This window comes from Leptinotarsa decemlineata, unplaced genomic scaffold (genome assembly GCF_025532065.1).
Source record: "Leptinotarsa decemlineata unplaced genomic scaffold, Ldec_3_MD MMD2_tig00026314_RagTag_RagTag, whole genome shotgun sequence".
NCBI lineage: Eukaryota > Metazoa > Arthropoda > Insecta > Coleoptera > Chrysomelidae > Leptinotarsa > Leptinotarsa decemlineata.
This window is the reverse complement of record NW_027412684.1, coordinates 15032965-15057028: the sequence shown is the minus strand read 5'-3', so window position 1 is coordinate 15057028 and position 24064 is coordinate 15032965. Positions and strand designations below refer to the sequence as shown.

Here is a 24064-nt window from a genome sequence, read left to right as displayed (position 1 = left end):
GAGTCTTTTATCAAGGATAATGCCAAGATATTTCACCTTAGTTCCAAATGAAATGACCTCACCATTGAGGGAAAGTGGTGTTAGATCGTCCAATTTTCTCCTCTTGGTGAAGGTTAACACAGTTTTGCTGGGGTTGACAGACATCTGCTCCCCCAGGCACCAACTGTGAACAATGTCCAACGTGCTTTGGAGGATATTACAAGCTACCATTACCGATGTGGACCTTGCCAGGATGACAAGGTCATCTGCATAAGCTTGCAGATCAGCTTTTTTTTGTCGAGGGCATCAAGAAGACTATCCATCAGGAGCGACCACAGAAGAGAACATAGTACCCCACCTTGAGGGCAGCCCCTGTTGATCCTGAAGCTAATGGTCTCGCCTTAAAGAGTCGTAATTGCAGTTCTGTTTACTAGTATGGCATAGATCCAGCCAGTTATCGTCGATTCTATAACCTTCCTAGCCAGAGACAATCCTATAGATGTATGTAGTGCATTGTCAAATGCTCCTTCATTATCAAGAAATACAGCAACCGCAATCCCCTTGTTGTCAAGGGATTAGAAGTTTTTCTCAATGAAGTTGTTTAATGCTAAATCTGTCGATTTTCTGGTTTGATAAGCATACTGGTGGTTATTCCTAAATCCCACCCACCCGTGCTGCCAACCAACTGGGTGGTATATAGTTCCACGCCAAACTAGCTCTATACAATTTTGTTAGAATAGGTTAAATTATTTCCAGTCCGTTTTGAAGAAGTGCTGGAAATATACCATCCTCTCCGGGAGATTTGAAGGGCTTGAAAAGACTTGATAGCCTACTTTGCGACGTCCCAATCGTTCTTTTTTGGGCGTGAATGTTTCATCATGTCGTTTAAGCGACCCAATTTCAGCAGTCGGCTGTCTAGAGAGAATCTTGTGAATTCTTGTGCTGCGAGGTAAGTCAGAGATACTCTCACAGAACTTCCTCAAAGACTCCCGTTTTGCCTTTCTGATTTCCTTGTTGTATATAAACGAACCAGAATTCGATATAAAATTGAAATACTTCACAAATGAGATATCACAAGACCTCCGCTATTCTGTTTGAGAAATTAGGTTGTTACCCTTCTTTTCCATGGGTGAAAGACAGATTTTTCATGAGAAAATCGGCTAGTAATAATAACTTATCAAATGAAAGAAAAAGGGGAGATGACTTTTCACGACCTCAGTTTTCATTATTTCGAAAAACATATCACGTAATTTATATAAGTGATAGGTAAGCGACTCTCAGTACAATAAATTGAATGTTTTAGATGGCTTTAGAATATCTTCCGAATCATTATACAATATTAACTGTTTCATTCACGTCACTGATCACCAGTCACAAATGAAAATGTTGGATTTCTCAATGTTTGGGATTTTGTGATGAACCAGGAAGGTTAGGTTTCAATATTTGTAACAATGTCATAATAGTATATTATGCAACGATCATGTAATGATGGTTATTAAGACACGAGCATTAACCGGGATACGAAACGAGCCGAAGGCGAGTTTTGTATGGTATATGCGAGTGTATTAATAACCATTACATGAGAGTTGCATACGCTATTTTTAAAAATATTGGAGTCGATGGTATTCCTTCTATATCGCTGTTTTCAGACATTTTGATAATATAGGTAGGTAATATGAAAACTGATTTTGACAAATAAAGCAATTAGTTACTTAGGTTAGAATCTAGGACAAACAAAGGAACAGGAATCTTGATTGAAAAATTATGGGTTTCTATTGGTTGATAATCTGTATCGTTATGAAAAATCTGTATCATAATGGATATCATTATGAAACGGATTATGGTCATATAAGTGTATTGTTAGAGTACGGGTGTAGAAAAAATATAATATAATTCTTCCTAATCTTATATATAAACTTTTGGTTGGTTTCCAGGTTTCGCCATGGTCTCCTTTGGTTACAATCTCCAAACGTTTCAAATGCAACTGCGGCAGTCATCTTTGGTGGCTTGGTCGAAGTACTTTTCTTGACGTATCAACTGATACGTTAGTTTAATTTCAATAGTGGAAAATCATTTCTGTTTACCGAATTTTCACTATTCAAAAGTTTTATTACTGATTTGAAATTGAAGAGATGACCAAAATGAATACATGTTTTATCCAACCAATAACATATTTTCAGCTAGTTATGTTGATTTTCCATATATATGTTTCATATTATCACACTATTGGTTAGAGACAGCAGTCGGCTCGCTCGGATAGATTAACGTCTAACCTAACCTAGCAATACAGTAAATGCAAATCAACATTACCTCAAGATAAAATTATCTCTGACAATAACGATTCTGAATAAAGGTGAATTGTGATCATAGATAACATGTTTATAACATATTGTGATGTTCTCAAATTTAGGTGAAAACACCATACCCTTGCCTCTCATGTGAACCTACGACTTTGTAGGTACGTGTGGCAGATACTCGACGGAAAAACAACAATTAATCCCAGCTAATGCCACCCATAAAGTTAAAGTAGGACCATCTGGTACCTATACAACGTCTTCCATTTGGGAGATTCGTCGCAAATAATTTCCTATATATGAAATACAGAAATTAATTTCTGTTATTGTTACTGTTATACTAGATGTCCATTGTAGCCGTTCGACGAACGAAGCTACTATCTAAAGACAGTTTTTTGAAGAATCAAATGAAAATAATCATATATCACTATTAAATTCTATAATATTTTCAGCGGATTCTTTGCATAATTCGGAGCGGCAGAAGGTGCTTCAGTCATACCAACTTTTGGATAACAAAAACCAGCACGACCCGGGAGTACTGAGTGCTTTATCATTGGATGTCATCAGCACCATCGATGAGAACGTATACAAAACGTATATCAATCCTAAAGGGTTCTCCGTTCACCATATATCGAACAGCAACTATTCCACTAACAAACCAAAATGTGCCACCTTGGAGAAGTTATCCTCAATAAAGTCGTTGATCAAAGCCTCTGAATCAGGTAACTGAAAAAACAAAAGTGATATTGATCGATAGATGTGTTTGTCAAATTTTATCATTTGGAATATGAAAATATATCCAGAGGGTTAGCCACTCAGAATTAACTTGTTGTAATTTATGCTGAAAATATTCAATTATTACAGTTGGAGCAACGAAATAATTCATATGTGAATTCATATAATGAATTCATCATTTTATGTATTCGATATAAGTTGAACAAGTAATAACAAGTATGTGACAATATGATCGTACTAGGACCAAATAAAAGAAAAATTACAAGTTACTCTAAAAATTATATAGGATCATATAAATGCTTTCTACAGAAACATTCAATAATACTTATTTACTTTCTTCACTTCCAGATGGACTAAGACAGAAGAAATCGATGAAGGCATTAGAAAAATCAATTCAAGCTGGATCGAAAACCACAGCGGTGCAAACAGAACCCGAAGGTGCTCCCAAATTATACAACATCGGCTTATATAAAACGAAATCCACTCAGATCGCTCATCTAGCTGAATTGGCCTGCAAACATCAAAGAGAAGCCAAAGATGAGAAAAAGAAATTGGAAGAACAGAAGGCAAAAACGGTTGAGGTGGGAGATACAAATGAAAATACGCAAGAGAAGAAAAAGGAAATAGCTGAATTGGCAGATAAAGAAATAAAAATGAAGCAGGAGAAGGAAAAGGTGGCACCTGCGGCAGAGGAAAAAACGAAGCTTGAAAAAGAAGAAAAGACACCTGAGACGAGAGATAAGGAGAAGTCCAAGCGGGAGGAACCCATGGAGTCATTTGACTCAGCATGTAAGGACACAAAGCGGGAGAAGATTGGGGAGGTTTTTGAAGCGGGCCATGAAGAGGATGTGGAGAAGGAAGAAGGTAAGCAAGAAAAAACGAAAAAGCAAGAAATCAGTCTTGACTCAGTTTCTACACCTCGGATACACGCAGAAAGTTCGATTTCGTATGAAATAATCAGCATGAGCGTTAGTTATTCCACTGAGGAATCAATCACCACGGAGTCTTCTGCCGACGTAGTACAAAGAAGACCTAAAGCTCAACACTCTTCAAAAGTTGCGACGGATAAAGGCGAAAAATCGTCTCTCGACCTCGAAACAGTCGACGATCGAAAATATAGACAAATGAGGATGAAGTCCGGATCGTGCGTAAGACGATCCAAAGAGCTGGAGACGTTCAAGAATCTCAGAGATAAAATAACGAAGGAACATGCTACCGACGTAAGGGTGTCTAATCTTGAACTGGGGAGCGACCAAGACGTCATTGAAGAAGATGGTGACGATATCTCAAACATAACAGTACCTACATTCATTAGCGGTTTGGTGGAGACAACGACTTCTAATCTTAAAAAGGTCATACCCCACATTCGAAGGTCGGTAAAGGTAGGCAAATCAGACATTCGGCAATCTGCGGTGTTTGCGGGGAAAAGTTCCTCTAAGTTGGCAGAAATGGTGGGAGGAGGATCACAAAACTTATCTCCAGGTTCCAGAGACAAAGGTAAACGCAAGTCATCGCAAAAGGAAGTCAGAAAAAATTCGTCGTGTCTGCCCAAAATTGATGACGAGAGAGAGCTCAATAATCATAACTATAATGTCTCCCCTGTATTGATTCAGGGCGATGCTATGCCCCGTCGGTACTTCGAAAAACCTCCCGAAAGATCCCCTCTGCACGCCGAAAAGAACGGAAGATACAGAGACGAGGAGGATTTGTTCTGTGAGAGCAACTGCCCGAAATATGAAAAGCTGATTCACGAAAAGTTTAGAGCCGTGCCGGCTAGCTTGTACAAGTCCAAGCTCAACTTGGATTCTTCCAACAGCGACACAATTACCAATTCCGAGAGGGTGTTATCCGAGGGGGAGGTGAGATGTGAGTGCAGCATAAGCATCGGGGAATTTCACGCTTGTAGGAGGAAACGCTCTCCATCTAAGTTCAGGAGACCGCATTCTTTTCTCGCAGAAGAACGTGGTGCTGAGATTAGGAAACGAAGGACTTATTTTAATAACTGGGTAACTTATTATCTGAATAAAAATACCCTACCGTTGCATGATAGTAGCTCAACGTCGTAGCGATTATTTTAGTGGTTTTGAATTAAATTCATTTATTAGGAACTAGTGTAGGGAGAGAAAGCTTTGAATTCAGCGAAATAAAGCGTATTTCAATATATACGGTTTTTAATTGAGCGCTTCCTATCTTTAAATTTAAATAAAATAAAGGATATGTGAGATATCATCAAATTTTTTCATTCGTTTGAAAGATCCATTCGTTCAAATGTCCGCCACGGCTTCTCTGGGTGAGGCGCATCCAAAAACGTCCGATTTTCCATGACTTTAGCGCATAAATCAGGCTGAATTTCACCGATGGCATGGGTTATGTTGGCATTGAGGACCGCTGTGGTTTGTGGCTTATTTTCATACACCTGCGATTTAAAAAAACTCCACAAGAAAAAGTCTAACGAGGTTAAATCGCATGATTTCTGTGGTCAGATCACATCACCTTCACGTGACGTGACCATGTTCTCAAATCGCTCGTGCAGAATATCCAATGTAGCATGAGCTGTGTGGCATGTAGCGCCCTCTTGTTGAGACCACATGTCGTTGGAATCCAGATCTTCCAATTCAAGCTAAAAAAAGGTGGCAATCATCGCTATAGTGCTTGCGTTGACAGTGATTGTTTAGCCAACGTCATTCTCAAAGAATTAGGGCCCTTTGACGCCGCCAGCCCGAAATCCACACAAAACGGTGACTTTTTCGGGATGCATTGGACGCTCTTGAATATCATGTGGATTGGTATCGTCTCAAATTTGACAATTTTGTTTGTTCACGTACCTAGTCATCCTGAAATGGGCCTCATCGCTGAAGATGATTTTTCAATGAAAATTAGGGTCAGTTGCCAACTGCTCCAGAGCCTATTCAGCGAAAACACGTCGTTGTCTATTGTCGTTTACCTTCAGTTGCTGGGTCAGATGCATTTTGTACAGGTTCAGGCCCAAATCACAACGCAAAATTCGCCAAGTTGTAGTCTGCGAAAGGCCGATTTTTTGTGAGCGACACGAAATCCACTGCTTCAGATTCTCCTGCACACTCTTACAGATGGCCATTATCAATTGTCAAAGTTGAAAGTCCTTTATATAACATTTATATACTCAACTATTCGTCTTAAACATTCCTAACCTCTACAGAGAATACTCTGGGAGAGTCTAATAAGATCAAATAGCTGGTTGGTTCACGAAAAGATCAAATACCTACATCTTCGGGTTCCGGTGTAGTTGTATGGCAGTCACATACCTAGGACAGACATATCAACCTGTCTAGTGTCTTCTACGACCGTATTTCAGGCAGAAACTGGATCAGTAATTTATATATGGAGATACTAGCAAAAGCCACCTGCACACATACGAGAAAATCAATAAAAAAATCTGAGGTAGTGAAGCGGCTCAGAAAGCACTTGGCTTTCACTTAGTTACGTCCGAATTGATAGTAAATTGGCTGAAAACCCTCCTCAACAAATTGTCATTGCTCTGGATTCCTTGACAGGCCAAACAATTGTTGTGCTACAGAAGGCATGTTACTGTCCTCTGACCATCATATGAAGAAACGCGGATTGTTGGAAGATCCGGCATACTATCTTCATTTGAAAGATGATGAAACAGCAGTCCACAAACTTTGTCTCTGTCTCGATGTACCTTGAATCTGGTTTAATATGTTTGTCAGTTTCACCCTCACCATCAATCCTGAAAAATCCAAAGAAACCAATTAGCTTCTAAGTTAAATTTGTTCATTGCAAAGAGAGGAGTCATAATAAACTCTCGCGAGTTGCTCCGGAGAGTCGAATAGACACATTCACTGTCAACATATCTGTAACCTAGTGTTATATATTCAATATGGACAAATTTTCAATTTCATCAATAAGTCAACAAGTTGATGTGATGGACTCTTCTACTGGTTCATTCGAAAAGTTATCTCATTCATTTTGGTTGATGTACTTCATTGTTTGATGTATAATATGACCGCCTTGTATACATTGAATTAGACTAAGAGAAAGATTATATATGTAGGAAAGACGGAGTTGCAAAAAAATTGGTAGAAGAGGAAGCATAATTGAAAAATGAACAGTTAATTGAAGAAAAATATGTTCTTCCAGTAATGAGAGCATTCAGTATTTTCTACGATAATCGTTACTATATGGCATCGTTAGAGTTACGGACTAGATCTGCAAAAAGCTCATAACTATAGTACTTTGACATTGTATTTGTTTCCCTAGAGTTTTATACCGCCACCTGACGGAAGTTGTTTCCTCAGAACAGACCTTATAGCGTCCGTTTTTTAATACATCTTGAATTGATGATGTGTATTTTGCCTACTAGATGGTAATAGTAGTTTCCAATGCACTTTTTGTGACAAAAAATTTATAATTCTCTCGAAATGTAAGTACGTTCATTATTTCAACCACACTAGTTGCCACAATGTTTAGTATCCAAAATGAACTATTTTGAAAGGAAAAGTGACCTAAAAGCCGAAAAACGTCAATGATTTTTCTATCAAATACTAGATGCCACAACCGACAACGAATATGTTTATTTAATCGTATACAGGCAACCTCATACTCACAGCCGTAAAAGCAGTTGCCGGGCATCGAGCTTTGACTAGAAACATTCCTGTAAGGTTTTTTGAACTCGTCTAATACGCGAGTCGGTAAAAGAGGAAACTATTCGAATTATTCGCAGGAGGTGGTTAGGAAAAAAACATGGCCGAAAACAATTTCGTACTGACAGGTTCGACAAAATAGTATCCAGTAAAATGTGTAAATAAGTAGTGGTGTTTGTGTATCAACGGGTCTCGCATACGTATTCATTTCTTTGTGCCATTTTTCAAGTGATACAACGCGATTTCGAGCGAAAAATGTATTCAAAATAATTGAAGTGTTATTTGTGTGACCACCTGGCTCTATGTGTTCTGTCATTTGGGCCTTATAATTTAAAATGATGATGGATTTTAATAGTTTTCCACCGAAAAATCCAGGGACTATCGCGTTGAATTGGTATGTATGAATTAGACTTTTTTCCGAACATCTGGTTTGGTTCATAATCAAAACAAATATGGGATGTGAAGTTAGTGTTTATGAATTTGTTCATACGAGTTTTGCACAAATTCCATTGAATGTCTTCTTTGGAAAAATTACAAGTTTGGACATTTATCGGGATTGAAATAGAAATACCCGTATTCAGAAAAGACATAAATTGTAACAGAAAAAAAATCTAAATTTTTTTTCGAAAATAAATTGATACCAAATGACAGGAACAGAAGTTTTCTCACCTTCAATGAAAGTGAAACGTTATCAAATTTAAAATAAATATGAAAATTATTAGCATCTTACAATATTTCAGTTATGTTGATAAATGTAACATTTACCTCAGGAATATAGGTGTCTGGATAATCAGGGTTATTGAATTAAATACAAATCTATAAGAATCAAAAGATAGTGTTGAAAATCTGTGTATTCAGTCAAATCTTAAAAAATTGTTCAAATGTCATTCAACAGTGGATTAACAATTTTATTTCAAATAAAAAAACTTGGACTCCTCTCCAGAGTTATTTCTTGAAAACCAGTCAACTGATTTAGTTTTACCAGACTTTTTTCGATATTCATGATTTTTCTAAACTCAACGAAGCACATGATCAGGACATAACATGTAACACATTATCAGATCATTAAAAATAGTTTGTGTAGACCTTGTAAAATCCTTCATTTAATTAGGGATTGTAGCATGAGGTTGCATTCATAAAACAAACCTAAGACTCCTCTGGCAAATCTCCCATAAACATGAACTAAAGACCACAACTTTATTCAAAGGTTTTATTCCGAGTGTATCAAGTTTATTCTGATAAAATATATTATGCAAATCCAAAATTTTTGAGTGACAAGATAAATTTCATAGAGGTGGAATTTGGGTGGTTCCAGAATTCTTTATCTTGCGACTTTACCAGAAAAAATTACATTTCAGGATTTATGTGAAATAGGAGCATCAATTAGAGTACTTTACCAACAAAAAATTAATATAGGAACTAACTTGAAATACCCACTTGAGATATAGCCAACGACTATAAAATTCTTTACCGAAGAACATCCATTTTCCGTGCCGACACAATTTCTCTGACTTTGCACTTGAAAATTTCATAGGTACTGGATCTAGATAGCAGGCAATGTAATTTCCGAACATTATATTTCTATCAAATTCAGTAATATGTTTTTTGTTTTTTTTTATAATCTCTTCCTAAATGGTGAGTATTAATTGGTATTTATACTATTTGAGTATTTATATACATTTCAGTTTAATTCTGTTCATATCTATTTTTGGATCAATATTTGGATAAATGGTCACACAGGCATTCTTTCAAAGTTTTGTACCTACTATACCGTATATTGTTTGTTCTCTGTATATTCATTTGCATTTATTGTAATTTCCTTGATTTAAGTATTTAAATAAGAAACAGTATTATTTTATTCATATTACTTGTCTATTGATGATGTGGAATTCTATAGATTGGACTAGTACTTTTTTTCCAAGAACACCAATACAAGGGTACCTGGGAGTGACAAAAGACTTACCTAATATCTGGGCCAATGCTATTATTCATAATTTTTTCATAAGATATGAAGTTTTCATGTAAGGAAGCTTATGAGACTTTGTATGTAGAGATTAAATGAGAAGCTCACTGCCATATTCACTAAATGAGTTGGGAAAAATAATTGCACGCTAAGCGTCTTTCAACTATTTCTAGCTTTTTTCGGTTTAGTATATGTAATCACGTTTATTGTTTGATTTGATTTTCACAATTGTGACGCTAATGAATAAGGTGAAAACAATTATAAAGTTCATGAAAGAGAATACATATTCTAAGGATGTATGTGTACAATGCTAGGAAATCACTCAGGAGTATATTTGAAAGGAGTATATTTTCAGAAGAGAATAATATTTAGCAAAGAAAGGTTTTGGTTTTCTACTTCTCCATCTTTATAGAAAAAATGTAGGAATCTTCCAGAGAAGGAAGAAAGCAAATACTTTCAAAATAAACTCTTTACAAAGATATGTAGATGATCATGCAAAGAAGAAACTTTCAGACACAAACAGGAATAAAAAGCCCTCTTGAATCAACTACTTTCATACAAACATTGAATTAGATGAAAGAAAAAATATTTGTTGTATATTATTTCACTCTTTTGAAATATAAAATTGTAATCATTAACCTAATGGAGTAGGCCAATCCACCAATAGCTATTAAATAAATTATCGAATTCTGTTTTAATTGTCAAAACATTTCGACAAATTGTAAATAAACCCTCATAAACAACAATGATTAAGAAAAAGAGATCTACAAGCTCTATACTTTTGAATTTTAGAAAAAAATCCAAATGGCTTCAAAACTGTAAGTAGGTTGACTGTTACAAAAAATAAGGTGAATATTCAACTTTCGCGGTCTACATACATTCCTGGTCATGAAACGCTTGGCAGCGAAGTTCGTTCCAAAGTTGCTGAATTTTGAGCAAATAAACTGTCACATGAGCATAGCTCAGGAATTTTTGAATGGCGTCAACGGCGATCCAGATTTTTTTAAAAGGGTTATTACATTGAAACCAAAGTCCAATCGTCAGAACCAAAGAGCCGAAACCAAAAAAAAAAAACACGCCAAGTTCGATCAAAAAGCCACGTTTTCTTCGATTACCGAGAAGCTATATATATATATATATATATATATATATATATATATATATATATATATATATATATATATATATATATATATATATATATATACAGAGAAGCTATACGAAGAAAACTTCCGGTATTGTGGAAAAAATTCGTTACTTTTGCATCACCATAATGTGCCTACCCATTCGTCGTCGCTTGTTAGTCATTTTTTGCCCAAAAACAATACCGTTATTATGCCTTAGCCACCGTATTCACCAGATTTCACTCCCCGCGACTTTTTTCTGTTCCCATGTTTGAAGAGGCCCATGAAAGGACGGCGTTTTGCGCTGACAGAGCTCAAAGACATAACAATAAGTCAATAACAGAACTGCTTCGAGTATTGGAAAGAACCCTAATGAATAAGTGAATATGTTTTGAGGAAAATGAAAATTCACCTTATTTTTTGAACAGACCTGGTAACTGAATTGATAACTTGATGACTTATCTGAAATACCTAATGTAATTTTCAGTTGTGGAATTATTCTTTTGTACTGATCAATAGATTAAATTCAACTTTCATGAGAGCATATAATTTCAGGATCCTGCTTCCTCCCATCACTCAATTTTTATGTGTAGTTTTTATACACTGGGTTCTGCTAGTTTTACCGTTAAGCTTGCAGAACTTAATCGAAATCCTTCTATTTTCTGGAATTTTGAATCTGAATTGGTTTTTGAATTCTTTTTTTCCTAATCTCCCCAATAATCAATTCAAAAAGTGAAAAATTGTTTATCGGATGCCTCCCGTCTCCGATGGTAGAGCTGTTACTGCTGAAGTCAAGGGAAGTAGTGTGATGTATCATTTCGCAGCACTTTTAGGGTATATTTATGGAGCATTTTGATGGGACGGTCGCTAGACGAGAACCGTGCAGACGGCAAGTTTCGAAACATTAGATTGGCGCGCGTGGATGTGGGATGAAAATTTTCCACAGGAAGGTAAATTTTGGAGAATGTGACTTCATTGATAGGTATTTAGGAGATGACCGGAAATGTTTAAAAACGGTAATACGTTTAAAAGCGGTAATACGTTTAAAAACGGTAATACGTTCAAAAACGGTAATACGTTCAAAAACGGTAATACGTTCAAAAACGGTAATACATTCAAAAACGGTAATACGTTTAAAAACGGTAATACGTTTAAAAACGGTAATACGTCTAAAAACGGCGAACCTTTTAAAAACGGTAATACGTTTAAAACCGGTAAAACGTTTAAAAATGGTAAAACATTTAAAAATGGTAATAAACCGTTTGAAAACGGTAAAACGTTTAAAAACGGTGAAACGTTTAAACACTGTAATACGTCTAAAAACGGTAATACGTCTAAAAACGGTAATACGTCTAAAAACGGTGAAACTTATAAAAACGGTAATACGTTTAAAACCGGTAATCCGTTTGAAAACGGTAATCCGTTTGAAAACGGTAATCCGTGTGAAAACGGTAATACGTTTGAAAACGATAATACGTTTAAAAACGGTAATACGTTTAAAAACGGTAATACGTTTAAAAACGGTAATACGTTTAAAAACGGTAATACGTTTAAAAACGGTAATACGTTTAAAAACGGTAATACGTTTAAAAACGGTAATACGTTTAAAAACGGTAATGCGTTTAAAAACGGTAATACGTTTAAAAACGGTTATACGTCTAAAAACGGTAATACGTCTAAAAACGGTAATACGTCTAAAAACGGTAATACGTTTAAAACCGGTAAAACGTTTAAAAACGGTGAATCGTTTAAAAACGGTAGAACGTTTAGAAACGACAATACGTTTAAAAACGGTAATACGTCTAAAAACGGTGAAACTTTTAAAAACGGTAATACGTTTAAAACCGGTAAAACGTTTAAAAACGGTAAAACGTTTAAAAAACTGTAAAAAGTTTTAAAGATACGTATAAAATCGATTGGAAAACATCAAAGCGTCAAAAAAATGCCCAGAAAACGTCGAAAGCCTCTAGGACGCGTCAAAACACGTTTAGGAACGTTAATATTTAAGAAAATTGTCTTTTTATTTCCTGAAGGTTTTTTTTTTGCCTTACACATACGCATTTCACCTTTCCTACACGGACTTTCAACGCTTTTGCGCTTACCAAACGATTTTTTTACGTTTCTTGGACGCGTTTTGACGTTTTCTGAACGCTTTCTGACATTCCTGAACTCCTGCGAATGAAACTTTTGTATGTCTATTTTTACCTTGACAAGCTTGCCAAAAAATACCAATTCACTCCCTCATGGGCGACAACGATTGTCGAAACTCGCCATTTATATACTACCATAAGCGATCATCCTATCGAGATTCTACATAAATGCGCCCCATTAAAAGTGCTCCCAATACTTTATTTTACTACTATGAGAGACGGGAGTCACAAATATTCAGGCAAAATCTGTTAATAACACATTGTTTGACCAAGGAATGTTCATTTTCGAACTTTTGACGACTTCAACGGATGCCTCTGTTGGTGAAGCACCACCAGCTGAACTCCATGAAGTTCAGCTGGTAGGAAGACTCTCATGAAGACAAGACATGTTAAGGGAAGACTTTCAAGAACTTTCATGGAACCCTTTTTATGAAGTATATTAATGGTCGCTTGACGGATGAGTTGACAGAAAGCTTCCAAGAAACGTAAACAAAGCGTTAATAATGCGTTTAGGAGACGTGAAAAGTATTTAAATAACGAAACGTCAAAATCGTTAAAAATATTGAGTACAGCTCCTTATACAAATTGCTCCCAAGTGCCCTATCTTACTACTAAAGGAGACAGAATTCACATATATTGAGGCAAAATCGCCAAATCCTAACAAATTATCTATTAATATCACCTTGTCTGACCTAAGAATGTTTATCTCCGAAGACTTGACGACCTTAACGGATGCCTCCGTTGGTGGAGCACTACCAGCTGAGGTCCATGGAAGCGCCCCGCAATGGAGACATGGTCAGCCCGGTTCATGTCGTCGAGCGAACGCACAGGCCTCCGCACCATCACCACCAGCAGCAGCTCATCCCCTACCTCAGGACGGCCCTCTACGATTACGACGCCCAGGGAGAGGACGAGCTGTCGCTGCGCAAGGGCCAGATCGTCGAGGTCCTCAGCGAAGATGCCAAAATTTCGGGTGACGAGGGATGGTGGACGGGAAAAATCGGAGACAAGGTAAGGTTATCTATACGTTTCATTTTATTTACTGATTGAATCATAAAAATGAGTTCTTTTGGCCACTACTGTTGATTTCCAATCGCCATGCCTAATATTCACATTATACATCTGCCAAGATCGGGTCAGATGGTCATTTAGAATAATGTCCAGTAGACTCTAGATTGAGATATTTTGAAGTGAGACTCAACTTTCCTGCAGTTTTTTTAAGGTATTGTTGACGTGGGGTCTTGATGAATAACCAATATTATTTGGGAGTACTAACTTCGATATTTGATTACAAAACGAAAATGTTGGGAACTTACTGAGCCGTTTCTAGAAAATGTTTTCATCTATCCACATTTTTCGAAAATACAATTCTAACTTCACCTTTACGAAATCATATAATAATGGCGTTTCCGGGAGAAATGATTGTTATTTATTTGTTTTAACAAATTAATGCGAAATTCCATCTCGTAAATAGTGGTGCCTTTTGTTAAACGCTTTTACTCTCGCCATTGTCCTACAATTGCCTAATTAGCAATTACGCGCTCTTCAAATTCTTTTCAGGGAAACTCGCCTGGATTGTAATAGTAGTAGTAATGAGTAATTTTTTCTGGCTATACGGCAATTGTCAATTTAGTTTTTCCAAGAATAATGCGAAACAGTTTTAGTATAGTTATTTCAATTATTTTGATAGAATTCCCAGACATGTTTTGTTGTGCCGTGTGAAACAATCATTGTTATTAAACTTTTATTATGAATTTTTGGGCAATGTTGCCAGCTTATGCAAATATAAATTATGGGCTTTTCATACCAGCCCTGCTTGATACCCTTGACAGAAGAAAAGTTGATCTGCAAGCTTATGCAGATGACCTTGTCATCCTGGCAAGGTCCACATCGGTAAGGGTAGCTTGTAATATCCTCCAAAGCACGTTGGACGTTGTTCCCAGTTGGTGCCTGAGGGAGCACATGTCTGTCAACCCCAGCAAAACTGTGTTAATCCCCTTCACCAAGAGGAGAAAATAATTGGACGATCTAACGCCAATTTCCCTCAATGGTGAGGTCATTCCATTTGGAACGGAGGTGGAATATCTTTACATTGTCCTTGATTAAAGACTTACCTGGAACGCTCACTCGGAAAAAGTCACATCACCTCCACGTGAGAAGACCATACCCTCAATTCGCTCGTGCAGAATATCAAATGTGACAGGAGCTGTGTTGCAGATCAAGATCATCCAATTTAGGTCAAAAAAAGTGCTTTCCGTTGACAGTGATGGCCTGGCCAACATCGTTCTTGAAGAAATATGAATCCATGATGCCGTCAGACCAAAATCCATACCAAACATTGATTTTTTGGGATGTATCGAACGCTTTTGGATCTCATGTGGATTGGTATCGTTCCAAATTCATTCACGTACCCATGGGTTCAGAAATGGGCCTCATCGATGAAGATGATTTTTCGATGAAAATTAGGGTCAGTTTCCAACTGCTCCAGATCCCATACAGCGAACACGCGTCGTTGTGAACTTTTTTTCCTGGGTCAGTAGAATTTTCTACTGGTGCAGGCCCACGTCGCGAAATTCGACAAGTTGTGTGGTCTGCGAAAGATTGAGTTCTTCCTCGAATTCTCCTGAACACTCTCACAAACAGGGTCTATGTTTTCGACAGATTATGCGTTTCGTCGACGTAAGGGGATTGGTTGATCGTTTACTGAACCAGTGGTCCCAAAATGGGTGAAGCGCGCGGTACGTTGCCTGAACAGAACACCTATTTCGATGAACCAATTTTATCATTTGCACGTGTTGTTGAATGCTATGTCCGTTCATGGTGATTTGGCAAAATAGATTGAATAAATGAAAACTAATTTGACAGATATAGCTTCAACAAGATGGCCGTTATCAATTGTCAATGTTCGGAAGTCCCTGTTGGAAGACTCTAACTGAAACTATCTTAATGATATTATTTAATAAACTGTGTGTAGTGATTATTACATATTTGTCATTTCAATTCATATTTAGATTTCATCCTTACATATTCAGACTTTTATGTGTATGTATAATTTTGCTGAAGCTTTGAACCAACTATTAAATTCATTAAATTGAAATGAAATTTCGTTTTCACACTTTGACTTACTTTTTGGATTATCAGACGGTTACCTCTGATACTATGTATTAGAAAACACGACAAATTGGTCAGGGAAAACCTGGAAAAGTCGAGAAATTTAATTCAATGAAAGTGTTGGGACCCCTGCTTCGACAAACCATCTCACATTCCACATTTGACATCCCAAACTTTGAATTCCCGGTGGCGAATTCAAACGCAATATTTATTTTTCGAGAGTTGGTGGTATGTGGGAAGATGTTTTTTGATATTCACTTTGGCGGTGATCAGTAAATAACCCCGATTTGGCGAAGTTGGTCTCCCCATGTCTGCGGTTTTAAGCGGCTATTGTTTTTCGATGAAGATTTGAAAACATGTTTGTTAATGGTCCTTAGCTAATTATTTGAGTGGGACGAAGGGGCCATAGAAAAGGTAAACGAAATCGTTGGACGAATTCAATTAAATCATCAGAAAATACCTAATTTGTATCTTGTTCAATGCATTTAAATTGGAATCAATTATGTGAGACATTTTTATAGTTTTCACACTGCGTTTTTTATATTTCCCGACAGTTTTCTGTTTCGTATAGTAGGTCCTTTTATTTTCTATTTACATATACGAGGGTTGCTTTAAAACTAAAGAAAATATTTAGTTTTCGTCCAAGTTTAATGCACTTTCATTCAGTAACGCCAAACCATATTCTACAGTTGCTTGCACCGTTCCTCCATGTCACTACAAACTCATTTTATTACTCCATTTAAATTTAAATTTTTGAGCTCACCGTTTAAAACTCAAACAGTACAGGTAGATAAGCTTTATTGACCCCCTGAGTTTCCTATAATATATAGATATTTTAGGAATGTAGGATTTCAGTGACTGGCGTCAATGTTTTGGTTGGTTTCCGGGATTTATCGTAGATTTCTTCGATTACAATCCCCAAAAGTTTCAACTGCAACTGCGGCAGTTATCTTCATTGGAATGGTGAAAGTACTCTTCTTCAGTTGTCACGTCAAGATCACTGTAATACCCGAAAACCCACAGAAATATAGATATTGTTTTAGTGTTTATGAAGTTTGATTTCTGCATTGTCCTCGAATTTGATACGGTGACTTTCATTACTTACTTTAGTACCTTTGTGTTCAGTGATCTTTTTATGTTTTCAATGTAGACAACTTAACAAATGCAGGGTATGCTTATCCCATCGTTTGTAACGAATATCTCGCCGTATTAGTACAACTTAGTTGCGGTTAGGTTCTCGATTAAGGTGACAACTGCGTGTTTTGAAAAGCATCTTTTGATACAAATCACAATTATTTTTTGGCCATATTTCTATCTTTCGAACCCGACGTTTCGTCTGCAACTACGACAGGCATTATCAAAGGCGTTGCGGCAATGGTCGAAGTAATGAACTTTGCTGTTCCTTTCGACGTACCACAAAGCGGTAGGTTCAGTCAGTACCGCTTTGTGGTTTTTCTACACCGTTTCTGGAGTAAAATCCTGTTCTGCTTTTATATTAGTTGGTCTAAGGCCTTTCAAATATAACTATTGTACCACATATCAATGATCAATTTACTCCATTTTCACAAATTCACCAAAAACGTTCGCTATTGATGACTACCAAACAAATAATCAACAACGCAACGTGTTCATACTTGAAACATATGCTGTATAGATTGTGTACTTTCTAATACAGTGATATTTTTCGAACTACCACCGCTATCTTTAGGTCAGGCCGGGTATTTCTGGGACCACCCTTATAGATTACTTCTATTCGGAAAGACTTGCTGAATTACTTCGTCCATTGCCGCACCAACATTGATAATATCTGCAGATCAAGTGTCAGGCTCAAAAATCTGCAGACCACGGCTAATAAATTCGAAAACAGGAAATAATGGACTGTCAGTTAGCTAAGAAATATCTTTTGATTTGTATAATCTGGCAGTTGAATATATCTAGGACATGACTAACAGAATTAGAGGTATCGCACATTGTATAACTTGAAGATTTTTTCATTATATTTGTACGCGGAGTGTTGAGATAAAATGTGACACTATTTCTAGATGATCGTCTAGGAACCCAAAAATTCAACATATGTATCAGTTGAGAGCAGGTGATGATATTGTTTATGACCTTGAATAAAAAAAAGAAATGAATTATATTTACGCCTTACTTCTAGACCACAAAAATTGTCAGTTACAAGCAATTCATAACAGGGTATTTAAGTTAAAAAGACATATATTTTAGGAAGCGCCTCTGTAGGGCTTCTAGTTGATTTATATGAACCTGATAGTAGGGACTCCACATGACAGATGCATATTCCAGCCTAGATCGAACAAAAGTGAAATAAAGTAATTTCAATGTTGAAGCTTTTTCGGAGTCTTTTGTATTTCTAACTAAGAATCCATACATGCGATAAGCTGCTGTTAGAGTAGTGTCAATATGTTTATTGAAAGAGAGGGATGCATCAAAAGTAACACCTAGATCAGTGAGTGTGTCAGGACGCTCCAGAACTTGATTGTTTATGACGTAGTTGTGTAAATTCAAGTTCGTTTTCAGTGAGTAAGACATTACATTACATTTGGATATGTTGAGAGATCATTATTTTTTCGACACCATGTAGCAACGCGATTTAAATTCAGGGCTAGACGTTCGCAATCATTAGAACATGTTATATTGTGATAGAGTTTCAAGTCATCTGCGTATAAAGGGAAATTGACATCAATGTCAGCTCCGATATCATTGATGAACATATTGAACAGTAAGGGTTCTAGAATTGATCCTTGTGGTACACCAGATGGGGCTATATATTCGATAAACTTGAGGCCATTGAGTTGGACGCACTGCTTATGGTTGTAAAAATACGATTTGAATAAAGTCATTAATTCATTGGATAACCCAAAAGTCGAAAGCTTGTAGCAGGACATTGTGGTCAAGTCTGTCGATGCTTTAGAAAAATCTGTGTAGATGACAGCAGTCTGAGACTGACAATCAATACCCTCTGCAATACATTGAGCTATTGTTACAAGATTGGTGGTGGTTGAACGGCCTGTCATGAAACCGTGTTGATTGGGGCTAATAATGTTGCTGATATGACAATAGATTGTCTTCTCAAAAAGCATCTCAAAAATTTTTGCAAATTTGCATATGATAGAAATTGGGCAGACTTTTGACATTTTCCATATTGATGGTACAGTTGATGTTTTCAAGCATATATTAATTAGAGTTGTTAGTGGTTCAACCAGAGCTGAGGCACAATCTTAAATGATGAATGCTGGTATATGATCAGGTCCCCCAGTAAATTTAGGCTTTAATTTTTTTAGGGTATGATAAACATCTTCAATACTGAAGTTTTTGATTACTAAGCTGGGAATATCACTACTGTTCGCATGGTCACTTGATGTTGACACTATACAGTGTGTAACAACGAAAACTTAACAGAGCCGTTTTTAAATATAAAAAGAAAGATTTTTAAAAAAGCTCGGACACGTCGATTTCTAATTAAAAGGGGACACCTTTCAGACTATTTAGATTTTTTGTTGTACGCACCCTCTCGAAGGGGTGCGTCCGACGACCCTTATTTCGATAGGGAAAGTAGGTCGAGTGGCACCTTGTTTTAAAGGTATTTCGAATACCTTTACAACTTTGTTAAAAGAAAATTTTTGTAACGATTAATTTTCGAGATAATTTGAAGATTTAAAGGTATTTATATTGATTTCAACTCTTTTTAAAATAAATCAAATTGTTTTTAAGGTAAAATTTAAGTTCAGAACTTTCATAAAAAAATAAATTTTTGCTTTTTATGACAAGTTGCTAATACGTGTCCATTTGATTTCGTAAAAAAGTAAGAATTATTTGTTTATTACAAGATTTTTTCGGGGGATGGGGTTGGTTACCACTCTTACATTTTAAGTAAATTGAGTGACACCTCCTTATGAAGGTTGCTTTTTGACATGGATATTTTATGCTTCTGATAAAAAAGTGAATCATAATAAAAACTTACCTACACAACGAATACAACCTGCTGATTTCCTTGAATGCTGATGACACAGAAAAGTTTACAAAACTGTTTTAGGGTTAATGAATCCCAATAATTGTTTTTAAAGCACACACAAAAAAGTAACACCTAATAAGGGTAACTCACATAGGAAATTTAGAGTAAATGTTCAAAATGTGCGCCATTTTGCTCCATGCAACAATGAAGATTTTGTTCGAATTTTGCCTTACATTATTCAACATCTCAGAAGTTATAGCTCGGCATTCATCAATAATTCTACGACGTAATTCATCCAAATTGGCTGGCTATGTAGCATAAACTTTAGACTTTGAATATCCCCACAAAAAGTAGTCCAGTGATGTTAAATCTGGTGATCGTGCTGGTCATTCAATTGGACCTCTTCTGCCAATCCATTGTCCTTCAAAATGATTATTCAAAAAATTTCGAACCTGCTGGGCATAATGGGGTGGTGCACCGTCTTGTTGAAAATGGATAAATTCATCTTGACATCTTGGATCCTGTTCAATTATTTCAACTATACGAGGTTGTATTGCCTCTTCAAGAAGTTGTAAATAAGAATCACCGGTTAAATTTCCATCAATGAAAAATGGACATATAATATGATTGCATAATATTCCGGCCCAGACATTAAACTTTTGGGATGTTGGGTATGTATTTCTGCGTATTGTCTTGGGTTTTCATCCGACCAATAACGGCAATTGTGACGGTTCACGCAACCATTTAAATAAAATGAGCTTTCGTCCGAAAAACAGATGTTGAGTTCATGAACAAGTTTAATTTTGTAAGAATGGAATTTGTGGTTTTTAAGGATTCTCCATGCGCTCATATGGCTTATTCCGGCCATTGCTGATAAACCTCTGGTACTTAACCTGGGATTGGCGATGTCTTGACCAATCACTCCAATCGCATTATCGTCATTCACTACCCTTCTCTGAACATTTCTTTTCTTATTTAAAACCGAACCTGTCTCCCTGAATTTTGTGACCAAATCCAGAACGTGATTTCTGCTTAGGTGTTTACCAGGGTTTTGCTCGGTAAATAAAATTGATGTTCTATTAACATTTTGGTCGTTGCCAAAAAATAAAGCAATAACTGAAACCCTTTCAGCAGTAGTGTAAGGCATTTTTAAACAAATAACAATACACGACCCGTTTAACAATCGAACGATGTACTAATGAAAACTGGAAGAAGAGGAGTGGGTATTGATTTTAAAAAAGGGATTTTATTTAACAAAAAACTGATAACTGCTCGAAAAAATTTTTATTTAGGCATACAAGTTACCGAGTAGTCTGTCTAATGTATTATTAACATGGCAATTTTAACAAACAACAGAGTTGTAAAGGTATTCGAAAGACCTTTAAAACAAGGTGCCACTCGACCTACTTTCCCTATCTAAATAAGGGTCGTCGGACGCACCCTTTAATTAAAACCCGACGTGTCCGAGCTTTTTTTAAAGGTCTTACTTTTCATATTAAAAAACGGCTCTGTTAAGTTTTCTTTGTTACACACTGTATAAGAAGCACTGAAGAAATCTGCAAAACCGTCAAAAATATCTGGTCACCCTATATATTCATGAAGAAGTAGAATGTCAAAAAATTGAAAAAGAACTTTTTCTTCCAGGTGGGGATTTTTCCGTCGAACTTCGTCGCCCATCAGAACCCGTCGCAGTACTCGGATCACGTGAACAGCATTATCGCGGACATTGACCCCGTGAAGATCGACTTCGGCGAGCTCGAGCTCGAAGAAGTTATCGGCGTCGGCGGCTTCGGCAAAGTGTACCGCGGAGTGTGGCGCGGGCGCGAGGTGGCCGTGAAGGCGGCTCGGCAGGACTCGGACGCCGACGCCTCGGCGACGCTCGACAACGTCGTCAAGGAGGCGAAGCTCTTCTGCCTGCTGTCGCACCCAAACATCGTCTCGCTCGAGGGCGTGTGTCTGCAGGAGCCGAACTTGTGCTTGGTGCTCGAGTATTGCAGGGGAGGTTCGCTGAACAGGGTGCTCGCCGGCGGAAAGATCAGGCCGGACGTGCTCGTCGATTGGGCGGTGCAGATCGCGAAGGGGATGGACTATTTGCATTGCAGGGCGCCGATCTCGCTGATACACCGGGACCTGAAGAGCTCTAACGGTGAGTAATTCGAAATTATTTATTATGCAAGTTGACAATGAGAGACAATTTCTAAGGTTTAGGTAAAATACACTCGTGAGTTGCAACAGAAATTTCGTGACCCCACGTTGGGCGCCACGTTGTTCAGGGAAGTCGAAGCTGAGATGTCAGATTTTGTTTGATAAGCATCTCAAGACCTATCAGAATTACCCACATGCATAAATTATAGTTTGGAGTCATGAATTTTTTAAAGTTTCGACCTATTTTAAAAATTTAGTACACGCGAAAACTTCCAATTAAAGCATTTTTATACTTCAAACAACAACATTGTTAATTCACCTTCACCTCTTCTGATGGTATAAACGGATGTCAAAACTAATAAGAATATTTTTTCCATCAACATATATATTTCTATTTGTGTATCTGTGGGAAAAACCATGACTGTTTGCAAAGAACAATTGCAAAACAATTCATTCGTCGTTCAATAAGACACTCAATTTTATTATTATCAATATTGCTGCATAGCTAACTAGGCTAATGCGTTCTTGCATTGTTGTCTATCTCCAATTTAGGTTTTCAATCGGGCTAACGCACGAGAATCGAATTACCCAATAGAGCAGGTAATGAAATCGACTGTTTTACTCGATTGTTTATTTTCATAACTGTTAACTTGGACAAATAAATTTCGCTAATCGACAACTCTAGCGACGGGACAGAGTCGGACATTGGCGTCCATTTTGAAATGAGCTTATATTCGAAGTATATAGCTATTGAAAAAAGCGTTAATTACTTATGTGACCGTTTGGGTGAGTAGTCGATGATCTCATATCTCACTAGATTCATAACTCTCTCTACCTTTGAGACCCATCACAGATGAATAACTTCATAACTTTTTAGTTGTGTTATGAATGGACCGATCATTACTTGATGAAAAACAATAACATATTTCTAGACGCGTTTCAAAACTTTGAAAATGGTGCAATAACCGAAACTAATCAACAAATATAGAACTATCATGGAAAATAGACAAAAGTGTGTTTTTATAGTCTATCCTTAATCTCTAGTGAAAATTTCACAACGAAATGTTATTGAATAACAAATAAAAAAAGAACTTACCCCACAGAAGCGCGATATAAGGAAACATTGACTTTAGACATAAGGCAAGTTTACTTTCTCAAAACTGTTATAAGGTCACACAAAAATAAACTTGAATTTAGAAAAACTGGACACCATTATGCAACTCGCCCCAAAATGAATTCAACCTATATGCCAAAATCACAGAAAAACACTTTACAAAAGTGTTATACGTACGATAGGTTGCCTTTTATGTTTCGGGATTTGGCAATCCTAGGGTTGCAATCTGGCAACTGACAGCTCTATCGTAAAGTTGGACATTTTACTTATAGCTACTCAGAACGTTTTTACATACGCGCACTCTTTGTGTTGTTTACAGTAACTTTAAAAATTTATCTCGGCCCAAAAATAGAATTAAATCGCGAACATTTTCGTGCGATTATTTTGCGATACTTTTGACGTGGATTAACTCAGCAACAGTGCATGGATGAACTTAATTCAATTTTTGGCGATGAAACTCCATCAAGGACCAGTGTTTATCTATGGTATGGTGAATTCAATCGTGGTCGTAGTTCACTCCAACACGAATTTCTTGAAGGTGGTCCAAAATCAGTTGTTGTTCCGAAACCCATTAATGCTGTGCGCGAACTGATATTGCAAGATGGTCATGTGACCTATCGTGAGATTGAGACAACCTTAGGCATTAGTGGGACCAGCATACATTCAGTATTGCATAAACATTTGACTGTCAAAAAATGTGTTTGCGTTGGATCCCACACAATTTGTTAATTACTCAAAAAACGACTCGTGTCGATTGGTTGAAGGAAATGCTCAAAAAATACGATCGCGGTGCTTCGAAATACGTCTATGACATCGTGACAGATGATGAATCG

The 24064-nt window shown here is 36.9% G+C and overlaps 2 protein-coding genes across 2 annotated transcripts in view; both read left to right on the top strand.

The window, feature by feature from the left end:
• The window catches only part of LOC111512496 (uncharacterized), a 208887-nt gene extending 203716 nt beyond the window's left edge, over positions 1–5171 (top strand). The window contains exons 5-6 of the mRNA XM_074181447.1: positions 2726–2995; positions 3357–5171. Coding sequence (XP_074037548.1) covers positions 2726–2995; positions 3357–5074 — 1988 coding nt within the window. The 3' untranslated portion in view covers positions 5075–5171. The remainder of the gene's footprint in view (positions 1–2725; positions 2996–3356) is intronic.
• A 2495-nt stretch (positions 5172–7666) lies between these two features.
• LOC111511519 (mitogen-activated protein kinase kinase kinase 11) overlaps positions 7667–24064 on the top strand; it is a 92770-nt gene continuing 76372 nt past the window's right edge. Inside the window, exons 1-3 of the mRNA XM_074181448.1 lie at positions 7667–8045; positions 13603–13899; positions 21617–22118. Coding sequence (XP_074037549.1) covers positions 13621–13899; positions 21617–22118 — 781 coding nt within the window. The 5' untranslated portion in view covers positions 7667–8045; positions 13603–13620. The remainder of the gene's footprint in view (positions 8046–13602; positions 13900–21616; positions 22119–24064) is intronic.